At 56.3% G+C, this 24,819-nt stretch overlaps 7 protein-coding genes across 7 annotated transcripts; 3 read left to right on the top strand and 4 right to left on the bottom strand.

The window, feature by feature from the left end:
• Positions 1 to 180: 180 nt before the first annotated feature.
• Positions 181 to 2,549, bottom strand: MKK02DRAFT_18174 (putative thiamine biosynthetic bifunctional enzyme; the record flags this gene model as incomplete). Its single annotated transcript, XM_053085906.1, has 13 exons — positions 181 to 355; positions 422 to 573; positions 626 to 708; positions 754 to 835; positions 888 to 964; positions 1,022 to 1,277; positions 1,333 to 1,631; positions 1,702 to 1,968; positions 2,058 to 2,109; positions 2,158 to 2,199; positions 2,265 to 2,324; positions 2,393 to 2,416; positions 2,475 to 2,549. The coding sequence occupies 13 exons, from the start codon at positions 2,547 to 2,549 to the stop codon at positions 181 to 183; spliced, it is 1,644 nt and encodes a 547-aa protein (XP_052943865.1).
• A 3,710-nt stretch (positions 2,550 to 6,259) lies between these two features.
• Positions 6,260 to 9,479, top strand: MKK02DRAFT_38759 (putative DNA ligase; the record flags this gene model as incomplete). The annotated part of the gene is made up of 16 exons (XM_053090267.1): positions 6,260 to 6,266; positions 6,318 to 6,473; positions 6,501 to 6,900; positions 6,951 to 7,019; positions 7,073 to 7,244; positions 7,297 to 7,437; positions 7,486 to 7,587; positions 7,633 to 7,795; positions 7,841 to 7,916; positions 7,954 to 8,039; positions 8,087 to 8,202; positions 8,255 to 8,350; positions 8,397 to 8,579; positions 8,627 to 8,857; positions 8,911 to 9,258; positions 9,312 to 9,479. The coding sequence occupies 16 exons, from the start codon at positions 6,260 to 6,262 to the stop codon at positions 9,477 to 9,479; spliced, it is 2,514 nt and encodes an 837-aa protein (XP_052943864.1).
• Positions 9,480 to 9,569: 90 nt separating this feature from the next.
• On the bottom strand, positions 9,570 to 13,433 carry MKK02DRAFT_38758 (EXS family-domain-containing protein; the record flags this gene model as incomplete). The annotated part of the gene is made up of 17 exons (XM_053090266.1): positions 9,570 to 10,009; positions 10,054 to 10,195; positions 10,254 to 10,331; positions 10,378 to 10,454; positions 10,504 to 10,564; positions 10,620 to 10,771; positions 10,819 to 10,862; positions 10,907 to 11,074; positions 11,120 to 11,205; positions 11,252 to 11,302; positions 11,352 to 11,494; positions 11,542 to 11,617; positions 11,665 to 11,895; positions 11,945 to 12,486; positions 12,536 to 13,004; positions 13,070 to 13,346; positions 13,420 to 13,433. The coding sequence occupies 17 exons, from the start codon at positions 13,431 to 13,433 to the stop codon at positions 9,570 to 9,572; spliced, it is 3,051 nt and encodes a 1,016-aa protein (XP_052943863.1).
• Positions 13,434 to 14,533: 1,100 nt separating this feature from the next.
• On the top strand, positions 14,534 to 16,516 carry MKK02DRAFT_28784 (cytochrome P450; the record flags this gene model as incomplete). The annotated part of the gene is made up of 10 exons (XM_053087643.1): positions 14,534 to 14,705; positions 14,789 to 14,955; positions 15,015 to 15,218; positions 15,277 to 15,372; positions 15,430 to 15,489; positions 15,538 to 15,616; positions 15,666 to 15,745; positions 15,804 to 15,931; positions 15,982 to 16,172; positions 16,197 to 16,516. The coding sequence occupies 10 exons, from the start codon at positions 14,534 to 14,536 to the stop codon at positions 16,514 to 16,516; spliced, it is 1,497 nt and encodes a 498-aa protein (XP_052943862.1).
• A 477-nt stretch (positions 16,517 to 16,993) lies between these two features.
• On the bottom strand, positions 16,994 to 20,825 carry MKK02DRAFT_34707 (EXS family-domain-containing protein; the record flags this gene model as incomplete). The annotated part of the gene is made up of 18 exons (XM_053088996.1): positions 16,994 to 17,370; positions 17,420 to 17,561; positions 17,608 to 17,685; positions 17,745 to 17,806; positions 17,872 to 17,932; positions 17,980 to 18,131; positions 18,184 to 18,227; positions 18,274 to 18,441; positions 18,485 to 18,570; positions 18,625 to 18,675; positions 18,723 to 18,865; positions 18,912 to 18,987; positions 19,035 to 19,265; positions 19,315 to 19,545; positions 19,603 to 19,889; positions 19,934 to 20,414; positions 20,468 to 20,750; positions 20,812 to 20,825. 18 exons carry the CDS (start codon positions 20,823 to 20,825, stop codon positions 16,994 to 16,996), a joined length of 2,967 nt encoding a protein of 988 aa, XP_052943861.1.
• A 403-nt stretch (positions 20,826 to 21,228) lies between these two features.
• On the bottom strand, positions 21,229 to 23,655 carry MKK02DRAFT_17289 (uncharacterized protein; the record flags this gene model as incomplete). The annotated part of the gene is made up of 4 exons (XM_053085768.1): positions 21,229 to 21,740; positions 21,787 to 22,375; positions 22,410 to 23,278; positions 23,325 to 23,655. 4 exons carry the CDS (start codon positions 23,653 to 23,655, stop codon positions 21,229 to 21,231), a joined length of 2,301 nt encoding a protein of 766 aa, XP_052943860.1.
• Positions 23,656 to 24,336: 681 nt separating this feature from the next.
• MKK02DRAFT_38754 (mitochondrial ribosomal protein L31-domain-containing protein) lies at positions 24,337 to 24,804 on the top strand (the record flags this gene model as incomplete). The annotated part of the gene is made up of 4 exons (XM_053090265.1): positions 24,337 to 24,383; positions 24,441 to 24,601; positions 24,649 to 24,722; positions 24,772 to 24,804. The coding sequence occupies 4 exons, from the start codon at positions 24,337 to 24,339 to the stop codon at positions 24,802 to 24,804; spliced, it is 315 nt and encodes a 104-aa protein (XP_052943859.1).
• Between the last annotated feature and the right edge of the window lie 15 nt (positions 24,805 to 24,819).

Genomic DNA, 24,819 nt, shown 5'->3' with positions numbered 1-24,819 from the left:
AGCGGTTCGGCTGGGCGTTATGACAAAGCGAGGTAGAGCAGGCTCCTCAGCTGCCGATGAAGAAGTAGTCTGTATCGCCGAGGATCAGCAAATCATCAGCTGTCACTTCTCGGAGTTACCGATTTGTGTATGCATCACGCATGGACCCTTTGGTTATATCAGAGCAGACAAAGGGCACGATCAGTCTGCTCCTCCTTTCCACGCCGGAGAGATTACCTCGATCTTTGCCCTCTCCACCAGTACGTCTGGAGTGAGATTATATAGCTCGTCGATCAAAGCAGCCCGGAACGTCCCCGGCCCCTTGACATCTGACCTAGCAGCAGCCACCTCCGCTGCTATGGTAATGACCAGTACTCTATTTAAATCAGCTGTCGTTCTTCATCACCAAACGCAGGTCGGTCTTGGACTGAGTCGGACTGACCCCGCCAAAGCGCCCATTAGCATATCTCCCTGGACGAGTTGTGACTCCTCCTCAAATGGATCGTGGTTCGCCAGATGATATAGTCGAGCCGCGGCGCAGAAGGTGGTGACGAGCGTGCCGGTCATGCAGCCCGAGCCGGTGATGACGCCTAGCTGATATCATCAGCTAATATCGCAACATGACAAATCACCAGGTACGACTGACCAATTTGTGCCCATTTGAAGCTTTGATGACTGTCTCGCCGTCTGAGATGTAGTCATGTTCGCCAGTGAGCACGATGATGGCCGCTATACTATCAGCACAGCCGGGCAGGAATTAGGAGAAGGACTTACCGCGCCGTCGCGCTAGATCTCGGACCACCTTTGCTGGGTCGCTGAAGCCTGAGCCGACTGAGTCGACCCCGCGAGTCGCAACCTATGTACAGCATCAGCCTCTACCTCTGTGTCGTGAACTCGAGATGATCTACCTCGGCAGACTGCGCCAAAGCACCTATCTCAGCGGCGTTGCCCTTGATGACTGTAGGCTGCCAATGGGCTAGAAGCTCTTTGGCAAGTGAGCTCGTGCGTCCTTGCCGAAGGTCGAAACGGACAGGGCACTCACCTTTTGACGTTTCCCGCCTGTATGACGTAGCCCCAACAGCGACCGGATCAAACACCACCGGTTTCCGATTGACATTCGCCTCTCGACCAGCGACCATCATCCCTTCCTTATCGGTGATTGTGCCGAAGTTGACGAGTAGCGCGCCGATGGCTGGGGAGAGGTCCTTGACGTCTCGGGCGTTGGTGGCCATTATCGGTGATGCGCCGACGGCGAGGGTGGCGTTGGCTGAATCATTTATGACCACGTTGTTGGTGATCTGTATGGTCAGCTCCCGGATCTCGACCCGCACGGTCGAGCAACACCAGACTCACTTGATGTATGAGAGGCGTGTTGTTTCGGACGATCCGCATCAAATCCCCTACTCTCGCTAAGATCCCCTCTGTATCCCTCGGCGACTGCGCCTTCGCGCAGAAGATAGCTTGTGGGTGATCGAGCGTCTCCCTGGACCGCTTGAAAGAGTCCACCACCTTCCTCAGGCCCTCAGAGGCCTCTTTAGGTATCCGAGAGCCAACGATGTCCGAGATGATAGCGATACCTGCGAGATGATTCCGGGAGTTCGGGGCGATAGATGCGTGAAGGAGATATTGGAGATTTGGTGGATGTATACCGCCTATACCATCAGCCTGTTCGTTTGACCCCTATAGAGCTCCTGTGGCTCCATCAAATGAAAAGAGACACACCGATCGCGACCGCCTCAACGCCCGTTCCCGCCAGTGCATCCAACACCGCACCGACTCCCTCCGGACTGAGCAACACCTTCTTGCTCACGTCCTTACTCCCCGTGGGCCAGACAGGACCTATACCCACGTAGTCTGCGCCCTGTGCGACAGCGCGCTTGGCGTCGGCAGGGGAGGAGACGGAGACGCCAATGATGGCGTTTGGGCCGAGAAGCTGGCGCGCGAGTGGGAGGGGGCAGTCGGATTGGCCGATATGGATACCGGCGGAGCCTGAAGTATTAGCACAGGCTAGCATGGCCTAGATGCTAGTACGAGCGCAGCGCATCTACACCCGGGTCTGATGTTGGAAGGAGGCTTACCTATGGCAAGGTGGACGTCGATACGGTCGTTGATCAGGACCGGCACTTTATACTTCAACGATCAGCTGCGTCTCTTTTGGTAGATTATGCAAGGTCATACCCGGTCACATATCTCCTTGGTACGCCTTGCCACGTCGATGAACTGATCCCTCATCAGTCAGAGCCCCATACACACTCGGCACCAGCGATCAAAGAAGGAGTACTCACTTCGCCGGTGTCTGTCAGCTTCTCTCGTACTTGGACGAGCGTCACTCCGCCCTGGAGAGACTGTATGGATCAGCTCGTCTCTCATGGCAGAGCATACGATTCGTAGCAGGCGAAGGAGAGCTACGTACTTCCTCGAGAGACTCATAGTAGTCCTACAGGTCATCAGTCGCGCCGCCTCTACTTCCGTCCGAGACATTCGACCGGGCTCACCTTGCCGGGCGGTAACAGCTCGCGGCCTGTTACCAGGTACAGCGAGTAGTCTATCTTCGGCTTTGAGGAGCTCATCAAGGGACACTCGTCTGCTATGGTGATGTGCAAGCAGGTCAGCTGGATTTGATCGCTGATGTCAAGCTCAGATCTCAGAGTCGTCAACCCGGACGAGGAATGTGGAGTTGCGTTTGGATCTGGACGGAGCTCCGTAAATAGCCGGGGGATGGATGATCGATCTCCAGTGTTGGACTCCGCTGGTAAGCGTAAGCCCCAACCCAACCGAGGAAACATATAGCCATCCGATAGATGCTAAGTACATATGGGTACAGATTACTCGCTAGCTGTTCATACACGCAGTATACACGCTACACCACTTCCCCTCTCCCATCTCCCTCTCCACACCTTTAGCACCTCGTCAACTCTCCATCTTATCGCCTCGAGCCCTTCCCTCGTCCCCAGCATCTATCCCCTCGGCATATCGCAAATCGTACACTTCTCCTTTGCACTCTCCGGGTTCTCAAGCATACACGTCCCGCACGTCCACTTGCCCCCTGCTGCCTTATCCTCCGGCTTCTTTCCACCCGCCGCCGCCCAGTTGAACCCCTGGCCACCGCTAGTACTCGCAGCTGAGGCAGGAGCTGAAGCAGGTGCAGGTGCAGGTGCAGACGTGACCGGCCGATCCGCATCGCAAATTGTACACTTGTCCACCGCGCTAGCGGGGTTCTGGAGCATGCAGAGCCCGCATGTCCAGGGCCCGTCGCTGGCGGCAGGGGCGGACTTCGCGGGCGCCGGAGTGGCAGCCGGTGCTGCCGCCTTGGTAGCAGGCCGAGGTTCCTCACAGACCGTACACTTCTCGGTGGCCGTGGCGGGGTTGGACAGCATGCAGAGATTGCACGTCCATGGTCCACTGCTAACCGGAGCCGAAGCCGATACCGCGGGCGGAGACTTGGCGGGGACGAAGGTGAATGCGCTGGTCATAGGCTTTGACGCGGGTGCAGCCGGCTTCCAGGCTTCCCCATCGATTGTGAACGTGAACGCTGACGGGTCGATTGGGCGCTTGAGCGCTTCTTCCTTTGCCCGCTTCGTCGACTCCGAGTCCGCCGGTGCGCTGACGTCGAGGAAGAATGTAAAGAATGGGAGAGTCTCCTTTGCGACCGCCAGTGCCGTATCCTTTGCACTGAGGAAGATGGACGACAGGTCCGCCGACTTGCGCTTCTTGGGGGAAGTCCGGACCGCCGAGGGAGGGGAGTAGCCGAGACTGAATTTCGGCTCGTCCGGGACGATAGACCTCGAGAGGGGACTGGGAGTGAATTTAGGCGCAGGGGCAGCAGGTTTGAGCCCCTCCGAGCTGGTCGCGAGGGGGACGAAAGTGCATGTCGAGGTGGAAGATGAGGATGGTAGCTCGGGAAGTTTGGACTTCTCCAGCTGAGGAGCGGTCCACGGCTTGAACGGCTCCGGCGCGGGTTCCGGCTCGACTATACGAACGCGCTTGGGTGGGCTGCCCATACTGTCATCGCCCGAGGCGGCTTCGTCCGACCGCCGACGGTGCTTGTCTCGAGACTGCACGAGGTCCTCGACCTCGCTCGACTCCTCTTCCCCATCCACCTCCATTTCAGGACTTGCGTGCCGTACCGCCTTCGCCTTGCCCTTCCCTTTGCTCGAGCTCATATCCTCCGACCCGTTCGATCCCGAGCGACCGACCAGCATCTCCAGAGCGGTCAACTTGCTTGGGCTAGGCGCGGCATTTTTGGCCTCCTCCAGCCGCTTGGCCGCGCCCCGGAGGGGGGTCTGACTGCTGGACGACAGCTTCAGGATGGACTTCCGTGGCGTGCCATTCCGGTATGGCGAGGCGGGAACTGGGGTAGCAGCGGCCTTGGGACCGGAGACAAGAGTCTGCGCGTCGGGGTGGTAGGGATTGACGATGAATGGAGGGGGACGTTCTGGTTCTTTCGACTTGGCCATATCGGCGTTAAGCAGGTCAAGCATGATGTCTGCCGCCCGCCTCTTTCCGACCGATACCGGGTCCGCCTTGGGGGATGGCTTGGCGGGAGAAGCAATCTTCTCCGCGACCTTCGGGGTAGACCTGGAGGATGACGCAAAGTTCGGCATAGATATGCTGCTTGGCAGTGCCGGGACAGGAGGGACGTCTTCGTCCATCCCCACCTCGAACTCTCCAGTGCGCCGCTTCTTCGCGATCCCCTCATCGCCCAGATTGAAGTTGAAAAGCGGCTTCAACCCAGACTTCTTTTGCGGGTACAGCCGCCGCGCGCTCCATCCGGGACCGATGTATCGGACTGAGCCGGGGCTGTCAATTCGGCCGGGCGTAGACGTGCGGGAAGGGCTAGCGCCCACGTTGAAGGCAGGTGCGGGCGTCCCGAACGCTGAGCCAGCGGGCCGAGCGGGGGTATAGGTGGAAGGAAGGGGTTTGATGGAGCGAGGGGTGAAGCTGCCAGCTGCCCATCCGCCCACTTCTGGCTTGGACACATTCCTAGCGGATCCAGCCTCGGACTCCTGCCGAGCGTTGTCTGTGAGCGACTCGATGACCCGGAGGTCCTCAGCTGACAGAGGCTGACCATCCTTAGCGTCAAGGAAGGCTTTGAGCGCTATGGATGAGGCGGAAGTTGAGTGTGGGATAGCGCGGGCCCCGTTTGAATGTGCAGCGACCGGTGGGGCCGGCGCGAAGGTAGGAAGGGGTGATCGAGCGGGTAGTGGCCGTTCTGGCTTGGTGGGTGAGAATCGACGCTTTAGCGAGCTGGTGAGGTTGCTGACAGCGTTACCGAACGAGGGAGTGGAGGAGTGACCGAGTAATGGCTGGCTGACAGTACCGAACGAAGGCATAGACGGGCTGTGTGTGAGGCTGGGTGCGAGATGTCCTGGCATAACGGGGGAGATGAGCGGCGGGTTGCCATTGCCGTTTGCGGTGATCTGGACGTCAGCAATGCACTTTAGCTTTGCGGAGGCGACGCACCTGAAGATTACGCCGAGCAGTATCTCTCCTTCCTCCGACGATCTCTCCCCTAGCTCTCCACTTGTCCGCGCGATCCTCCAGCTCGGGTCCATCCCGTCCCGCCGCCTCTGCCAGATCAAATACATCTGCCTCCGCCATCTGCTGCGAGGGCTCGCCGTTCCACCCGTCCTCTGAACCTGATTCCGACTTCTGGTCGATGTCCTGATTGGTGATAGGCAGGCCCTGGGTCGATGGGGATCGGGCAAATGGGTGGGTGATGTAGGACACGAGAGAGCGGATCCCGGGGAAAGACTGGTCGTCAGCGACGGCTTCGGGAGACAAAAGAGTAGCAAAGCGTACAATCATAGATGATGAGCGTTTCACCTTGGCCTCGGCAGGACGGGCATAGGGGCTGCTACGCTCTAGCCGCTCGGCGCGGGCGATACGGGCGGGGGTGGAGCGATTCATGGTGTTCATTGTCAAGTCAGGGTGTACTTTCGAGGGGGCCGAGGGGATATCAGGGTAATGTAGGTTCGCGGGGTCTTGAATTGACTCTCTCCTGTCGCCTCTATTGTTCACTGTTGTATGAGGACGCTGTACTAGGTGAGTATATATGGTGAACAATAGAGAAGCAAGAGATGGACGAAACGGCCTTCTTCCCCCTCGAAGCGGACACCTTTTGGGCGGTGACGCTTTCTTTGTATCTGCTCCACCCATTTAAGCCACGGGTTGGAGACCCCACAAATACCCTCGACGCGACATAAAGTCAGCGCGACTGGTCCACTTTCGATATGCTTCATAATCCATCATCAGCTACTGGACATCGGGCTAGCACACCATGAGTGGTGAGTAGAGCTGGAGGTAGACGTGATATCACGCTCACAGCTGACCGATAGACGGAGAATCGCCAGTAAAGCTCGCGACCTCAGTGGGGAGGAAGAAGAAGCGGGTCATCGATCCAGACGAGGACGAGGAGGAAGCTGCGCCCGTTGCAGCGAAGCACAAGGCTGAGGAGACGAAGACCCAAGGCGAGCTAAGCGTACCTCGAACTCGTCAACAGCAGTAAGCTGACTTGAGAGACTCAGCTCCTTCACCCAAGAAGGCAAAGACATCGCCCAAGCTCGCATCGTTATTCTCTCCGCCATCGAAACCGCCAGTCAAGGCCGCCGAGTCTAAGCCTGCAGTGAAGGCAGAAGCACCTTCGTCCAAAGCTTCCTCGTCTAAGGCAGCAGCCTCATCATCGAAGGCAAAGCCCAAAGCCAAGGAGTCGAAGCCTGTCGCATCGATCTTCGCCAAACCTACCCCGGCAGCCAAAGGGAAGAACGGGGACAGTAAGCTCAAGGTGGAGCCTGCTGCTGGTGACGACGAAGAGTACAGCGATAGGGCGTCGCCTATCAAGAAGGTGGAGGAGGAAGAAGGTGAGGATGAGCTCGATGATGAGACAGAGGATGAACAGGAGGGAGAGGCGGCCGTCAAGCTGTAAGCTCACGAGCGCCCATCGAGCAGAGATCGGCTAGCTGACTCTGCAGGGCGTCTATCTTCACTAAGAGCCATAAGGCAATACCAGTAGCCGATCAAGGATGGAAGGAAGGAGAGCCGTGCGTTCTGTTCTACGCAAACTTCAGGTGTCGGTCCTGGCTGACGGTATTAGTGTCCCATATGCCGCCCTGGTGTCCACCTTCGAAAGCATCGAAGCCACCACAAAACGTCTCGAGATCCTGTCCCTCCTCACGCAATTCTTCCTGGTCGTCGCAAAGCGGGACACAGCAACCGACGCCAAAAACTCTAGCCTGCTCAAGGTGGTGTACCTCTGTATCAACCGAGTAAGTTCCCTACTCTTCCATGTTGAACAAAAGAGGCAACTAACAAGATCAGCTGTGTCCGGACTATATGGGCATCGAGTTGGGTATCGGGGAGTCGTTGATCGTCAAGGCGATAGCGGAGAGTACTGGTCGGGCGGCGCCCAAGATCAAGGACGATTTCAGGAAGGAGGGGGATTTAGGCAAGGTCGCGATGGTGAGTTTTTATGGGCTCCAGTATGGACACAGGAAGCTGACCGCTTAGATGTCCAGAAATACCCAGCCAACCATGTTCAAGCCAAAACCACTCACCGTGCCTTCAGTCTTCCAAAATCTCACTGAAATCGCCAAAGCGACCGGGAACTCAGTACGTGACCCTCTCCATGCGCGTGGTACTTTCACTGATGATCAGTCCCAAGCTAAAAAGGTCGGAATCATCAAGAAGCTCCTTTCGGCGTGTCAGGGGATGGAAGCCAAGTTCATCGTGCGGTCACTGGAGGGGAAGTTGCGGATAGGACTGGCGGATAAGACACTGGTGGTGGCGCTGGCGCATGCGATCGTGCTCAAGGAGATCGGTAAGTCTGGCTTTCTGACGTTGTGGCATGTGGCTCATCCGGCAGGTGATAAGAGGATGTCGCCGGAGAAGCTCGCGGCGATGCTGGAGCAGGGAGCTGAAAAGGTCAAAGCGATATACAGGTGAGCTGAATCCTGTGAGGCGCAGCTGATATATAAGTGAACTACCAAACTACGACCTGATCGTGCCTGCTCTGCTGAAGGGCGGAATCGAAGGCTTGGCCGAGAACTGCAAGCTGACGCCTGGTGAGCTCAGATCAAGTCATGGAAGCTAGCGCAAGCTGACAGCATAGGTGTGCCCCTCAAGCCGATGTTGGCCAAGCCTACCAAAGCTATCGGAGAGGTCTTGGACCGATTCGAGGGGAAAGAGTTCACCTGCGAGTACAAGTACGATGGCGAGCGAGCACAGGTGAGCTGAGCGGAGTACTTCCAACTCAAGTTATGAGGAGCTGACACGACAGGTGCATTTGCTGGAAGATGGGACGGTGGCGGTCTTCAGTCGGAATTCGGAAGATATGAGCGGGAAGTACCCAGATTTGGTGGAGCAAATACCTCGGGTCAGTTACATGGTCCTGAAGTGGCGTGACTCAAGCTGATCCCTAGTGTGTCAAAGAGGGTGTCAAGTCATTCGTCATCGATGCCGAGGCTGTCGCGTACGACCTCGAAACCAAGAAGCTGCTTCCTTTCCAGGATCTTTCCCGGAGAAAGCGGAAAGACGTGCGGACGGAGGATATCACTGTCCGGGTGCATCTCTTTGCCTTCGACCTGCTTTATCTGAATGGCGAGGTGAGCAAGGCGATTCTCTCTCCTGAGGATGAAAGCTGACATGTAAGTCTCTCATCACGAAAGACCTGAGAAGTCGCCGTGCACTGCTATACGAAAACTTCAAGCCTGTCGAGGGCGAGTTTGACTTTGCCAAATCCAGCGACGGGACGACGACCGAAGAGATCGGCGCGTTCCTGGAGGAGAGTGTCAAGGATGGGTGCGAGGGCTTGATGGTCAAGATGTTGACAACGGAGAACTCGACGTATGAGCCAAGTCGGCGAAGTATGAACTGGTTAAAGGTGAGCTAGGTCGCGCTGATATCCCCAACCATGACCGCAAGCTGACATTCCAGCTCAAAAAGGACTATCTCGCCGGTATCGGCGACTCGCTGGACCTGGTCGTCATTGGGGCCTATCACGGCAAAGGCAAGCGTACATCCGTATACGGTGCCTTCCTCCTGGCGTGCTACGACCCCGATTCGGAAAACTACCAGACGATCTGCAAGATCGGGACGGGGTTCTCCGAGGAGATTCTGCAGCAGTTTTATGAACAGCTACAGCCGCTGGAGATTGCGGTGGTTAGAGGGGATGTGGAGGTTGGGGGTGCGAAGCCGGATGTGTGGTTTGAGCCAAAGGTGGTGTGGGAGGTGTTGACGGCGGATCTGAGTTTGAGTCCGGTATATACCGCCGCGCATGGTCTTGTGAGTTGACTCGATCCCTTGGAGCTTGTAAGGAATAGCAACTGATATTATAGGCCGACGCGAGGGGCATCTCTTTACGGTTCCCGAGATTCATCAAGGTCCGAGATGATAAGAATGCGGAAGAGGCGACGACGGCGGAGCAGGTCAGCGAGTTTTATCAGCGCCAGGTCACGGCTGCAGGTAAGAAGAAGGGCGGAGGGGAGATGGACGAGTTCTGGTAGACGCCATACTATGATTAGCATCATGCAGTCCATACTATGCAATCTCATCCCGCATCTCTTTCATTAAGCTTTACATCAGACAGTCTAGAGCTAGATCTGAAACCCCTCCGCTGCCCCCTCTCGCTGCAGGTCCTTGTTCTGCAAGATCCGCCTCCTCAGCACACCCCAGCCCCCTTGCTCCCTCATTTCGTTATCGTCAAGTTCGTAATCCCCCGGACGCCTCGCCTCGTACTCTCGCGTCGCCCTCATCCCTCTCGGTCCCACATTCAGCTCGTCAGGCCCACGTCCCGTGCCCAAGAGATCCTCCATCCGCGGGAACAAGAACCGCCGCTTGACCTTCTCCCATTCTTTGGCGACAAGGTTTGGCTTAGTAGGCTGGTTCTGGTCGCCATCTCCCTCTCCTGCTCCGTCTGAATCGTGATCGTCGTGATCGGAGTCGTGGTTTTGTCGGCCTCGGCTGTAAGGCAGGGGAATGTCGCGGGTGACGCGGTAGGCGTCAGCATTGCCGAGGTGCTCCGTCTCCACGCGGACTGACCGTCAGCTCGTGCTCCTCGAGAAGGCAAGATTTACTTACAGAAGTTCCACTGGAATCTCCGAAGCATCTCGAAGAATGCAAAGATCCACGATCGGAGACGAGTATGGGAGGCACGGTCAGGGATGTACCATACGGTAATGAACCGAATGAGGGTATTGGTCATCATGGCGAGATAATAAACCTGACGGCAAGTCAGCACCAAGCACATTGAGAAATTGGAAAGACGAGGTGGGACTCACAGAGCGGTTCTCATATCCGAGATCCTTACGAAGGCCGTACGTTCCAGGTCGGAAGAGCGACCAGTCGACGATGATGTCCTGTGCAATGAGCCCAATTCGAACCAGCATGGATAGCAAACCATACCCAAGACGTCTGACAGATAGCTGTCACCATCGCGATTGTGATCCAGCCGACAAAGACGTTGTCTGGGATCGTACTTCCTGATCCCTTGTCAGCGGTAGGCACAGTGGCGGTGCATGCAAGACTCACCACGGCTGCGCCACCACACAAACATAGCGTACTGGGCCACGGCAAGCAGGTACTTTACAGCCTACACGCCATCAGCGTCCATCTCCCAACTTCTCCGCCGGACGGCTTAGGCTCACGTTGACAAGGTGGATCTTGATCCTGGAGTCGTAGTATCGCCTGCAACACTGGATCGCTCGGATAGTAGCTGGAATGGATAGCATCAGGATGTACGGCCACTGCCGGCCGGATGGGCAGACGGTGTACACGTTGGTAGGCCAGCGATTGGCGTCTGAAACATGAGTTGTAAACCTGTCCTGCGAGGCTGAAGGAGCTCACATGCGCAAGACATAAAGAGGATACTGCTGAAGGACTGCGCCAAGCTATGCTGGGTCAGCCGGGCTCACTGCACCGCCACATTACTCACCTGTTCAGCTCATCGGCGATGAAGAAGATGATGAAGTCCACCCGTCTGAAGCCAGGCGTGAACACCTTCCAGAGTATGCTGAGCACCCAGAACCTGGTACGGCGCCGGCAGATCGGGAGCGGATTGATGACAAATACAATGACGAAGACAAGCCAACACGCCGGCCATCTGCTTTGTCAGTCAACCCAACATAAGAGGTAAAGAGGGGCTCACGATGTTGGTGCCACCGTCTCGGCGCCTATCTGGAAAAAGGAGAAGTACATGCAGACACTGAGGGTGAAAAAGAGGAAAGCGGGAATCTGACAGGTCAGCTCGGGCGAAGCTCCTGAGCGAAGCTGTACTGACTTCCAGGTACGATCGGAAATCGATGGTTGGGCGACTGAGCTCCATCACAAACTGGCATGTCAGCTGATGCTCTTCCTGGTACCGTAGCGGTGCAGCTTACCTCGTAGTTTATGCGAGCCGAAACAAAGACGTCAAGGTTGATCTGGAAGAGAAGCGCGAAGATCACCGGCAGGTAGAGACCGCCATATACCTGCAGCAGGCCCGCCCAATAGTCAGACACCTCGTCGTATTGGCGCCGTATCGCTGGCAATCCTCAGCTTAGGGCCCTTCTGGCAGATCAGGGAGCTGACCTTCTACTACGCAGATGATGGCTAATGGGAGGCCCACGCCGATCATCACTCCCGAACGGAACAAGCTGGCATAGTGCTAAGGCATCAGCGCATGACAAAACCCACCGCTAGATGATCACTCACAGTGTAGCCCATATCCCGTTCCCGGAGACGACTCCTCGCTTTCTTGATATTCCCATGCTCGAACCGCTTCGTAAAGAGCTCCTCCACGCTCTTGAGCATCTCCTCGACATCCTCGCCCTTGGCGAACGTCTCTCCGCTGATGCGTTCCTGCGTGAACATCTCGAGACAGTGGATGTTGGTGGTCTTTTCGAACTTCTTGAGCGCTTTGCGAAAAGCCGTCAGGTTGACAATCTGCATGATTAGCTGACATTTAGTGGATGCAAGCAACGACCTAGCTCACGCGATAATTCTTGATGATCTCCAGATTCCGATAATGCTCCACCGTGGCCTTCCGAAGACCCTGCTTGGACTTGGTATACCGATCCGCAGTATACTGCTCCTTGTCCCGCTCGGTAAAGTCGATCTGCCTAGCAGCCGCCTTCTCCCCCTCCTCTCCCCCTGCCCCTTCATTCCTGCCGCCTCCATCGCGGGAATGGCGGTGCAAGCGCTGTGCTGCACTCGCTATTCCCGCTACCGTCGCGTGCGCCGCTGCGGACCCAGCAGCAGGTAAGAACCGCTCGACCTTGGTTTCCCACTTTGGCACGGGACCGGGATAGGACGCATGGTATAGCTTCCGGTGCTTGGCGAGCTCGTCCAGCTGTTGTTGGATATCGTTTCCCCGCTTGGCCGCGTCTTTCTGTCGGGCGAGGTAGAACTTTTCGACCTTTTGCAGTTCACTCTCGAGAAAGTCAAAGAAGGCCTTCTCGTCAGGCTCGAGAGTGGCGTATAGCTCGGCGAATGATGGTGCCGATTTGGCGGGGATACGAGGTGATGTGATTGATTCTGTAAGGTCAGAGGGACACTCTCGAGCTATGGGGTACGTGACACTGACTGATACTCCTCGCGCCTCCCCTGAGACTGGCAGCACCGGGGCTTGCTGCAGCTGAAGTACGGCGTCCATACGCTTTGAGTGCGCTCCGAGGGCTCGTCGGCGCCCGTGATGACTTGTCCGCCTCGTTCCCGGGGTTGAGCGGCGAAGTTGAAGAACCCGCGGAGAGCCTCCATCCGTCTGGTTCACTCGCGTCTCCCTCCTCCGCCCCTGTAAGCGTCTCTGAGCTGGTCGCTGCAGAGTCTTTGGATTTGTCCGAGCCGCCGAGCCGCCCGTTAAGGCCGCGCTTGTGCGAGTTGGAAGCGGAGGCGCCGGTGTTGTGATTGGGACGTGACGCGCTCATCTCGCCATTGTCATATGGAAGTCCAGCCTCGCCAATATCTAGGTGAGGTGGACTGGCGGCGGTAAGGTGAGATGAACGAGGTGAGAGGTTCGACGGCTGCCTGAGTTGCTGTATAGGACTCTTCCTGGCCTAGATGATCGTCAGCTATGGCTCAGCGCATGTTGTGATACGAGCCGCGTACCAGGCAGACTTACTGTAGATTCATTCCGAGGCGACGACGGGACAGCTCTTGCTGCACCCACCTTGGAGCCATGAGACTGCTTCTTGGGAGGGGCAGCGGGCCCATGGTCTCCATCATTGTCGGAGCTATCATTCCCGCTACCTCCCCCGCCTTCCTCGATTGTGCGTGCGGAAGTCTCCGGACTGCCCCTGTTCTGCACGCGGGCACCGATGGTCTTAATGCGCTTTTTGCAGCCCTTGTAGTCCACATAGGCATCGCGCCATTCTGGAGTGAGGTTCTCCTCGAGGTAGCTACATCATAGTCAGCGCGCGCACCCCGTTCGAGCGGCACTGAAGACCTGAAACGGGCAGGTCAAAGACTCACTGGCCAAACCTCATGAGACCAGTTTTTTAGAGCGGCGGGATGCTGTGGCGTTCCAGCGATCATGATCAGTGCTATTTCACGCTTTAGGCGATATCGATGGGTAGAGACAAGTCTGTACAGAGGTGGAGGTGGTCGTCAGACCAAATCCCTAAGATGCTTGATCCAGGCAGGCACGGGGACAGACTGAAACATCTCCGCAGATCTCGGTAGGGCGATCGGTACCAGCAAAACGTCATGATACCGTCGCTACGGCCGGGACAACGATATAAGCGGGCACGGCTGTGATATACCTCTCTTCTCATTGGCTCATTGTCGTGCCCATTGCCATAAGGCAGCCTGCGGAGCTCTGCGGAGTCACGAAGATAGCAGCCCGAGGTATCACGACGCTCTCAAGTGCCGTGATCGATCGGAGCTCCAGACGTTTTGGCGCCGAGCTCGGGTCCGATTCTTGATCTTTGAACCTGAGGCAGTGCTCCTCCACCTTACTATAAACGTGAGGCAACGTCCGCCTATGCCCTCGATCGCGAGCTTGACTGTGTAAGGTTGAGAGTGCCTGATGCCAGTGGCGCGATCAGACTCCTCATCCATCACACATGGGCACACATGGGCATCAGCAGATCTGAAAGGTGTGTGTGTCTTTGTGGCACGATCGTGTGGTGCGTCCTTTGAGCTGCGACCTTGTACCTTGTGCCTAGTTTGAATCATTACGCTCAGAACAGGCTATTTCAACTCACTTCTCTCTGACCTGATAGCACTGAGGCGAGAGACTGGGACCTCGCCACACATGATACACACTTCGAGGTCTAAACAGGCGTAAATTCTACACGGTACCTCCTCGTGTTGTCATCCTCCTTCCGCTGGGCACGAAGCAGACCGAGGTTGCGGGACATTCCAACTAGCTTCTTGTGCCTGACCTCATCGCTGACTGCTGACGGGGCACACAAGTCCTCCTTCCTCCTCACTGATCGACTTGATATTCGAGTCGATTTTCAGAGCTCATATCATGCAGGAGCTCGAAGCTTCTACCAGATGTTACCCATCCCAGATATCCTCATGCCAGATACAACCGACCACTACTCACACGCAAGATCCCTCCCGCATCAACTAGATCACGATGATACCCAACATAACCCATCCCCTACCCTCTTACATTTGCTATACAGCCAGCAACTTTTCCGTCCGAAATGCTCTTCTGTCTTTAGTGGCAGGTTGCATCGTCAGGCTGGTACTCTGCCGCTGGTGGGCATCATACGGTTCCAAGACGCAGATAGACCCCAATGTTCCTGGTATGTGCTGCTTTAGCTTGCTGTATCTGGCTGTGCTGCTTCCATCATGATGCAGCGATGGATAACGTGAGCTGATTCATCAGGCCCTAGTACTCTCCAATGCTTATGGGCCAACATCCAAGAAGTCACCCGCCACGCGCTAGGCGACAAGCATGTCGCTTGGTCCGCTCAGTTCGGCAACAGTTACCAGTACCGGACCCTCCTCGGCCAGAATCGGATCGAAACCTCAGACTTAAAGGCGGTAGCCTTCGTCCTCCGCGAACATGGGTGTTCCTCAAATCTAAGCTTAGCAATCGATACTTCTCGCAGGTACTCGGGTACGAGCTCACCCTGGCGGAGGACACGGACCATAAGAGGCAACAACGTATCCTCGGTCCATTCTTAACCCGGCCGGAATCCCTCGCCAATCTTCTCCCGATCTGCTACGATACAGCGCAGCAGATGCGGGACATGATGCGAGACTCGGCGGGTCCGATCAACATCGACGACTTCACTGGGCGCTGTACTATGGACGTCAGTGGGAGGGTCGCATTCGGCCGCGAGCTCAACGCTCTGACCGCCCAACAACAAGATAATCCGGGCATTTGGCGACCTCACCATGACGACGCAAAGCGTCAGCTTTAGAGCCGCCATCTGGCGTCTGCTACCGCGCTGGTTCGGTAAAACCGTGAGTGTTACGTGGATGCCGTGCCTGATTGTGCTCAGCCATACGCTGACGTTTCAGCTGAAGCCAACAAAGGTCTCGTTCTGGCAGACCAACGCCACGATGAACAAGTTAAGCAAGGTAGGTACATGGCCTTCCTTGGTACACCGGACTCAACTGACATCGCAGGAGCTGTTAGCGGAGAGGACTCATGCTCTCGAGCCAGCGGATGGATCCGACCATTTTGAGGACTTGCTCGCCAGTTGCAGTACGTTCTGATATGCGCGAGCGGAAGAGGGTTCTGGGCTGATCGGTAGTGAAAGCTAATAAGCGTCTTAAACCTGGAGACAAGGATAGACTTACCGATAAAGAGTTATTAAACCAAGTCACTAAATTTGTGAGCTGCATCATCTCTTGCTGGCCTTTTATCATTCGAATGTGTAGCTGAACAGCAGATGCTTTCTGGGAGCGACACCATCGCGACCACTATAACCTGGTCCCTATATCATCTTGCTCAATACAGCGATATACAACAGCGCCTCCGACAGGAATGTCTCTCTCTGAATGATGAGCGACCCTCCCTGTAAGCTCCGTTCTCTTTATCGTGCGAGGGAAGCGTCGCTGACCATATAGCAACGCGATCGACGCACTTCCCTTCTTGGAGGCTGTGGTGCATGAGATCCTGCGGCTGATTCCGCCTGTTCGAGCGGTCAGCCGAGGAGCAGCGGATGATATCAGCGTCCCCCTCGCAGAGCCGATCAAGGGAAGGGATGGCAACATGATTTATGAGCTTGATGTGGCGAAGGGGACTTCCTTCTTCATACGTAAGCTCGATCGCTTGTGATCAGACAGACCATCATCAAGGGACTATGCTGTTAAGACAGCGGTTGACAGAATCAACACGTCCGAGCAAATATGGGGTCCCGATGCGAAAGCGTTCAACCCCGCTCGCCATCTCAACTCCTCATCTTCAGGCGACCGCCCCGCCGACGACAGCAATGTCCATGGACGCTGGGGTAACATCCTCACCTTCCTCGGTGGCGCCAGAAGCTGCATCGGCTATCGGCTCGCCCTCCTTGAGATCAAAGCGATCTTGTTCGTCTTGATCCTGGACTTGGAGTTCGCCGAACTGGCGGACATGCCGCACATAGAGATGGCAGCTGGGTGAGTACGGTCCAGTCTTGGCTGTTTCGAGAAGGAGTAGCTGCCTTGCATTGATCCGGACAAGGCTAACATTATAGGCTGGTAGTCCGACCTAGAGTTAAGGGAGATAAAGGGGGCGGGTTTCGGCTGCCCTTGATGGTCAAGGCGATTGAAGGCGAGAAGTGAAGGTCGACGCGGATTGAGTGATTAGTGTTTATACTTTGGAAATCATAATATATATCGGTATGCTCTTGACAGCTTCGTGATATTATGGTGCGGCTTGTCCAAGTATTGCCCCTGCGGTTAAGGTCAGATCAGATATCTGAAACACGTTACGTGATGAGGAATGCTGAGCTCATGTTTCCGAATCTGCCTTCTCCGCTGGAGTGACTGCCCTCGACACTGGCTCAATACACTACCAATCAGATCGCACGAGGGGGCTGTAACTCTGAGCTGAAGCGATCCTCCGCCTATTGTGCCAACCATATCATCGCTCTCATAGCTATACTGAATCCCCCATTGACCCGTCCCGACCCCCCTTCGTCCTCCGTATCCGCCTCAACAGCCCATCCCACCCTCCTGCCCCCGTACCACCCTCTTCTCCCGCCTCCACATCTCCTGGCCTCCGTGCCTCGTACTCTCTTGTCCCTCTCCTTCCCCTCGGCCCCACATCCAACTCGTCCGGACCCCTCCCCTGCCCCGCGCCGGGCTTGACGAATTGCTTCTTGAGCCTGTTCCAGCGCGTGGCGACGCTATTCGCCTCGGCGGCCAGCTCGGCTTCTTCCTCCGAGTCGGGGTCGAGACGGCGGTAGGGGAGGGGAATCTCGCGTGTGACTCGGTAGGCATCGGCGTTTCCGAGGTGCTCTGTTTCTACTCGGACTAGGGTATCAGCGAAGGCTCGCGCTATCGTCAGGGGAGGGGAGCTTACAGAAGTTCCACTGCCATCGACGGAGCATCTCGAGCAGGGCGAAAAAGAAGCTGCGTAGTCGGGTATGGGATGCTCGAGCGGGGATATACCAAACAAAAATGAACCGGATCAGGAGGTTGGTGACCATGGCGAAGTAGTATACCTAGATCGTCAGCATATGCTCCCTGAGAAACAGGGCGATGACATACCGAGCGACTGCTGTATCCTCGGTCTTTCCGCAAGCCCGCTGTGCCGGGTCGGAGAAGAGACCAGTCGACCACAAAGTCCTGCATGATCAGCATGCGCTCCAGCTGTGCAGCTGATATGCGGTTCCTTTCAAGCTCACCCAAGAGGTGTTATAGATGGCGCTGATCGAAGCGACAACCATCCACGCCGCAAACACAGAATCTGGGATGTTGCTTCCTATTCGAGCATCAGCCCAAATTTCCTCCTAGCAGGTGAGGCCGACGTACCGCGTATCCTCCACCACACAAACATGCCATATTGGAGAACCGAGAATGCATACTTTCCAGCCTGATACTTCAGCTGCCTTCCCTGGTTCGGTATGGCTCTTGACCTACATTGATCAAGTGGATCTTGAGCATCGAGTCAAAGTATCGCTTCAAACATTGAATCAAGCGTATCATCGCTGGAGCGGCCAAGACCAGGATATACGGCCATTGTGCGCCAGAGGGGCAGACCGTGTACAGATCATCAGGCCATCGATTGGCATCTGGGTAGATCAGCTCCGTCTCAGCTCGTTGGATATGGAAGATTCAGCTTACATGCGCAAGACAGGAAGAGAATGGTACTCAGGGAGTACGACAAGCTATTGGGGTCAGCGGTGTCCTCATGAAGGCACGGACTTGGCTCACCTATTCAGCTCATCGGCGATAAAGAAAGCGATGAACTCTACTCGGCTCCAACCGGGCGTGATCACCCGCCAGAGAACGCGAAGAGCCCAGAACCTAGATCGTCGACGAAGTATCGGGAACGGGTTTAAGAAGAAGACAGCGACGAAGACTAGCCAGGCGGCAGGCCATCTGCGAGGTCAGCTCAGCTCTGACTAGACACTCGTGGACGTACGTGGTAGGCGCAACGTTCTCAATGCCTATGCGGAAGAAGGAGAAGTACATGCAAACACTGAGGGTGAGGAAGAGGAAAGAGGGGATCTGATGGCATCAGCAGTCGTCACCATCGCGGGAAAGAGGAGAGGGTCAGCTGACCTCCATGTATGATCTGAAGTCCACGACAGGGCGAGTGAGCTCCATAACGAACTGAAAAGTCAGCTTCGAGCGCGACCAACAATGGCCCATAACCTCACCTCGTAGTTGATCCGTGCAGAAACGAAAGCGTCAAGGTTCAGTTCGAAGAGAAGAGCAAAGATGACCGGGAGATAGAGGCCCCCGTAGATCTGCAGCAATCCAGCCCACGAGTCGATGGCCTCTTCGTCCTGTACGCGCAGAGCTAGAATATCAGCTAGAGATCCCATCCAAATGGGCAGGCGACGGACCTTGCACAATCGAAATAATAGCTGTGGGTAGACCGACACCCATCATGACTCCAGACCGGAACACGCTCGAGTAATGCTATGCTGCGTCAGCTGCTTTCACCCTTCAGCAGATTGAAAACTTACCGTGGCGACGTAGTCCTGCTTTCGCAATCGATCTCTCGCCTTCTTGGTATCCCCATGCTCAAAGTGCTCCGTGAAGAGCTCCTCCACGCTCTTCAACATCGCCTCGATCGTTTCACCCTTGGCAAATGCCTCCTGCGAGATCCGTTCTTCGGTAAACATCTCGAGACAGTGCACCTTGGTCGTCTTTTCGAACTTCTTCAGCGCTTTTCGGAAGCCCGTAACGTTCAAGATCTGCCTTAGTCAGCTATAGCTCTGAAAGACGAAGCTTGGCCCAGCTCACCCGATAGTTCTTGATGATTTCGAGATTCCGATAATGCTCCAGCGTTGCCTTCCGCAGTTCGTGCTTGTACTTGGTATACCGATCCGCCGAAAACTGCTTCCTATCCCTCTCGCTCAATTCACTATACCTGGCTGCACCAGGGCCCATCCCGATCTCCGCCTCTGCCCGCTTCCTGTCTTCCGCCGTCTTCGCCCCTCCCAGCCCTGCTCCATTCGGCAGCCGCTGCTGCAGCTTCTGAGCAGCATTGGCCACGCCAGTCACCGTCGCGTGAGCAGCAGCGGAGCCTACGCCCGGCAGAAGCCGCTCGACCGTGCTCTCCCATTTCGGTAGTGTGCCGGGATAGAACTCGTGATACAGCTTTCGGTGCTCGGCGAGCTCGATTAGCTGCTTCCGGAGTTCTTTGCCCCGCCGAGCTGCGTCTTCCTGGCGTGCGAGGTAGAAGGATTCGACCTTTTGGAGTTCGGCCTCGAGGAAGTCGAAGAAGGACTTTTCGTCCGGCTCGAGCTCAGAGTACAATTCCTTGAAGGAAGGTGCAGATCTGGCGGGAATGAAGGGGGATGCGATGGTCATGGATCCTGGCGTGTCAGCTCAGCGTAAGGCGAGATGAGAGAAGACGTACGGATACTTCTGGTCCCTGATCTGGAGTTAGCCACGGGGCCGGTAACCGGACTCGGCGCACTTGATCCTAATCCATCAAACGCGCTGAAAGCCAGCCGTGGGCTCCTAATTGACCGCGATGGGCTTCGAGCTAGACCGCTCGGCCCGCTCGTGGCAGCATTGAGCGGCGCAGAGGGGTCAGACAACGCAGAGAGCCTCGAGTCGTCCGACTCTCCCGAATTTCCCCTCTTCCCCTCGGCCAGCGTCTCCAGTCCACGTTCCGCCTCGAGCTCCTCCGGAGACTTGCTGAGCGCCGCTCCGGCGTCGGCGGCGGGAACGAACGAGACCGTACCATGTCGAGGCCTGCCGGAGTTTGAGATGTTCTGAGCGATGCTGGGCTCGCCAATATCCAGAGGAGGCGGTATAGACGTGATCCGGTTTAGCGGTCGGGGTGAGAGGGTAGTCGAGCCGTAATTTGGTGTCTTGTTCGGACTTTTGCCAGTCTGTTACATATCAGAATGACTCCAGTAGGCCATCTACACGCAGCTGGACTCACTGGATCCTTGCTTCTCGGTGTTGGAGGAGTACCCCTAGTCGAGCTGGCCCGCATACTCGGAGTGAAACGCTTGGGCGGAGCAGCGGGTCCATGATCCCCATCATTGTCCGAGCTGTCATTTCCGCTTCCATCCGCCGCCGCCTTGGCCGCCGCCGCGTCCGCAGTGACCTTAGGACTGCCTCGATTCCGAATGCGAGCATCGATGACCTTGATCCTTTTCTTGCAGCCCTTATAGTCCATGTATGCGCGGCGCCATTCCGGGGTGAGATTCTCCTCTAGATATCTTGTAAACAAATTAGCACGTTCCTCTTTGCAGCTCTTCCAATGGGCATAGGGGAACTCACCGACCGAACTTCATCCTGATCAGTTTTTAGCGCCGCTATGGACGTCTCAGATGGGCTATGTACAGTTCATGGGAGGTGTGTGTGATGGCAAATTTGCTGGACAGATCACAGAAGCAAGAAGGTTTGAGGGTGGAGGTGATCCTCAGCCAAATTCGCGACATGATCCAGGCACGCGCCAAATCCAAACAGGCTTGGCATGACGCGCTGGGAGCCTTCCCTTGGCCCTCCGCGGCTGTGACATCTTTCGATGATGATGCAATGCGGAGATTCCAGGACAGGTATGAAGGGCTGGACTATGTGCTACATGCATTCGCGTACCTCTATCTGAACTGATATTCCCTAACTAGATGATGAGAATCCCACCAGCACTACTCCCTGCCCCCTCATCCATTTCCAGATGTATCCCTCTTACATTGATCAATACCGACCCTGCTCTCCTTGATTCGTCTCGAAATACTGGTCCCTGCTCCACCTCCTATTATCACCATTCCCAGCATCCCCCATCGGCGTAAAGTACTGGCTCTGCCCCGTCCGCGTCGTACTCCCAGTAGACATCGGCCTAGTCGATGCCCCTACGCCCGCATACCCCGCCAAAGGAGTACTCGCTCCGCTCCTTGAGACAGGAGGGGCAGAGACCCGGTTACCCCGTGCTGCTGCAGCATAGGCATTGGACGAGTCTGCCGGCTCGTTGTAGTATCCGGACTGCTGTTGCTGCGGGTAGGGCTCGTACACGTTCGAGACGGGCTCCATGACGGATGTCCGGCGGTGCATCGACTCGCGCGGGTCTTGGTATGTCGATTCGCGAGGGGTGGGAGGGGTGGTTTGAACCATGGCGGGACGGAGAGAGGAGTCTTCCGAGGCGACGTAGCGCTGGACCTCAAAGCCGTCCTCGATCCGGTCGTCGTGACGGCGCCAAAGCCAGCCGTACCCTACAGAGTCAGCCTCAGTTCACGTCAAAGCATGCAAGAGGCTCACCGAGGTTGAAGAGAAGCCCAAAGAACAGCAGCACGGCGGGGATACCGAACAGCACGATGATCACGAATCCGATGATTGTCCTTGGGATCGGCCTGACGCCCACCCTGGGCAAGAAGGCAATGAGCAGACCAAACGCCGCCAGTCGACAGAAGCTGAGGAAAGGCGCGAGCCAGTCCCCCTTCCTGTCCTTGTGCGGCCGGCAAGCGAGCAGCGCGACAAGCACGATAAGCTCGACGACGACGTTCCCGATGACCTGCGCAAACCCGTCCTGGGGACCGAAGGCGATGAAGCCGGACCTTGCGATGATGGCGAGGACGAAGATGAACCAGAACCAGTGAAACTTCTGGCGGTAGGCCCGGTAGAGAGCGCCGCCGGAGTGGAACCAGTTGTACGAGGTGTACAAGAAAGAGACGCCGGGGCTAGTGGAGGAGCGACGGCGGTGGCGGATGATGGTGAAGATGAAGACAAAGAGGAGGGGGAAGAAGGTGAGAACGATAGCGAAGACGCCCCAGAAGATGGCGAGTGCGGAATCGCGGATCCGGAATTGGAAGAAGGCAAAGAGCCAGATGGGGAAAGACCACATGAGGCACTATTGGTCAGCAAAGACCGGACATTAAACTCACCATCAACAGCGCGTTACCGGCCATCCAGAGCCAGAACTTGCTCCTGAGATCCTGCGCCCAGATGTTCCGTCCGCCGATCCGAGAGATGGCAAAAACGATACCGTGGAAGAGGAGGAAGATGCCGATGAAGGCGAGGAAAAAGAAGAAGACGGTAGTCATGACGTTGGGATAAGGGATACCTTGATTTTGGACGTAGATTGGAATACCCGTGGTGTCGAGGCGGGAGCCCACGTTGGCGACCGTGCTGGTCACCCCGGTGATCTGTTGTTGCCTAGCCTCAAGGGCCCGCTTGGATAGACCTGGGATGCCGAAGCCCGATAGAGCATTGGCCAACGCCTGGAGCTGCTCGATGATCTGGTTGATGTTGACATAGTCGTTGTACGGACTCGAGCTGCGGTCGATGTACCGTACATTGCTGGTGATGTCGCCGTTCAAGTATCCGCCGGTCCGGTACCGCATCTGGTTGATGGTGTTCTGCATCCCGCCCGATCCGAACAGGGCGTGCGCCCAGGCAAAGTTCCGGGTGAAGGCGCTGTACGCGGCAGGGTAGTTGAGGTTCATCATCCCCGTAGCTGCGGCAGCTTGGAAGAGGAAGAGGATGTCAAACCACCGGTACTGCGCGGGCGAAGCGGTATTAGCGGCCGAATGGATGAGACCGACGAGGAGTGCCACGGCGGTAAATGCGCCGGTGGCGATCTTGACGGCGAGGTGCTCCGTGGTAAGACCGTTGGATAAGGTTGTCTGGACGCAGAGAGCGTTGGTCCCATTAGGCTGACGCAGCTGCAGGCGGGCCCATGCTTCCAGATTGGGAACGGTATATGCGATAGCGGGAATGTCGATGTCATTGGGTAGAGCAAACGTTCCGTACGCTGTAGATCAGCTCGGCTATCACTGCGGACAAAGATGAAGACATACCTGAGATGTTCAAAGTTGGCAAAGGGCAAAGTGCCCCTCCGATCAATTGACAGATATCTACCGTCCGGTTGATAAGGTCCATCCCGTACGCATTGACGTAGATGTTGGCGTCGACATTGACGCCCGAGGCGGTCGATGCCAGGTTGACATAGAAGACGAGAGAGTTATTGGGCCGGTGATAGGTGACCGCAAAGTCGTTGATGAGGATGGATGTGGGCGGAGCGCAGTAGGATGCCACATCGCTGTAGAGCGTGTCTACGGCGGAGACAGAGCTGAGGAAGGGGAGGGCGGCGAGTAGGAGGGGAAGGCGGAGGGAAGAAAGGAGGCGCATGATATTCTGAGGGTCAGCCGCTGCTGATCACCTAAGTCTGGAGAACTTACCTGGACCGAGAGGTCAAGCAAGCTATGTGAAAGCGGGGAGCAGGATCGGTCCGCTGGCTTGGCGGAGCTTTTGTCGGGGAAACGCCTCAAGTCCTTCTTTGCGAAGCGGCTGCCTTGCGCAGCAGGCGATGTGCTGAGCTGAGCTGAGCTGCGGGATGAGATGGATGGATGTACAACGTCAAGACACACGAAGAGGCAGAGAGGACCATTGTCTCAGCTGGGCTGTACAGAGACCGCTTCCCGCCAAAAGTTCTGTACAATACGTCATCGGGCTCCGTATCCGTCTTTTGCCTCTGGGCATCGACTGCGTGCGCTCTCTTCCGGCGGGAGGGCGCTCTTCCAATCCCTCTCCGGCGTTGCGAACAACGAGAGAGGTACGAGAGACATGCGCAGATGCATGGGGACTGCAGCCATAGCTTCACCTGCTGGGCGATAGAGTGGGGGAGCATCTGCGCCGAGATGCAGGTCGGCGACTCCGCCACATTCCGATGCCGCGGACTTCCGACGGAAAGAGGCGTTTACGTAAGCTCGCAGTTGGACCATCTTTTGAACGGTGAGCTCGAGATCATGCAGCTCTACTTCCAATCACTTGATCCTGTTCGCAGCATAGGCACGACTTCAGAGACTTCAGATGTTCGCCTTCAGACCAAGCTCAATATCCTGCAGTGGATTATTATGGTTCGTCACCCATTTCGACATCGCCCGAGCGAACTCTGAGAGCTGATATCTGACTAGGAAATCACCATGGCGACTTTCATCAACGAGAAAGGCGAACCTGCGAAAGAGGCTTAAGGCGGTCGATAGGGTCATTGCGGCGGTGGCAGAGTCCGGAGTGCAGACGAGGAGTCTGGTCAAGGCGTTGGCGTTACCAACGGAGAGCGACATGGAGGCGAGAGGTGAGTTCACTGGATTGACAGTGTATGATGTGATGCTGATCGTGCAGATAAGTACACGACGTTCGACCCGCACGGCAGAAATTTCAGGAAGTCAGTACATAAGGTACCGAAGTGGACGAAGGTGGGCCACCCCTTTTCTTTATAAGAAGAGGCTCGAGCTGACCCGATAGTTAACGCTGCGCGAGAATCCCAAGGGCTTCTAGACCAACCCATCCCAC

Source organism: Dioszegia hungarica, assembly GCF_025882075.1.
Source record: "Dioszegia hungarica strain PDD-24b-2 chromosome Unknown MKK02contig_16, whole genome shotgun sequence".
Classification (NCBI taxonomy): Eukaryota; Fungi; Basidiomycota; class Tremellomycetes; order Tremellales; family Bulleribasidiaceae; genus Dioszegia; species Dioszegia hungarica.
The sequence above is the reverse complement of the archived record's forward strand: the minus strand, read 5'-3'. Positions and strand labels throughout refer to the sequence as shown.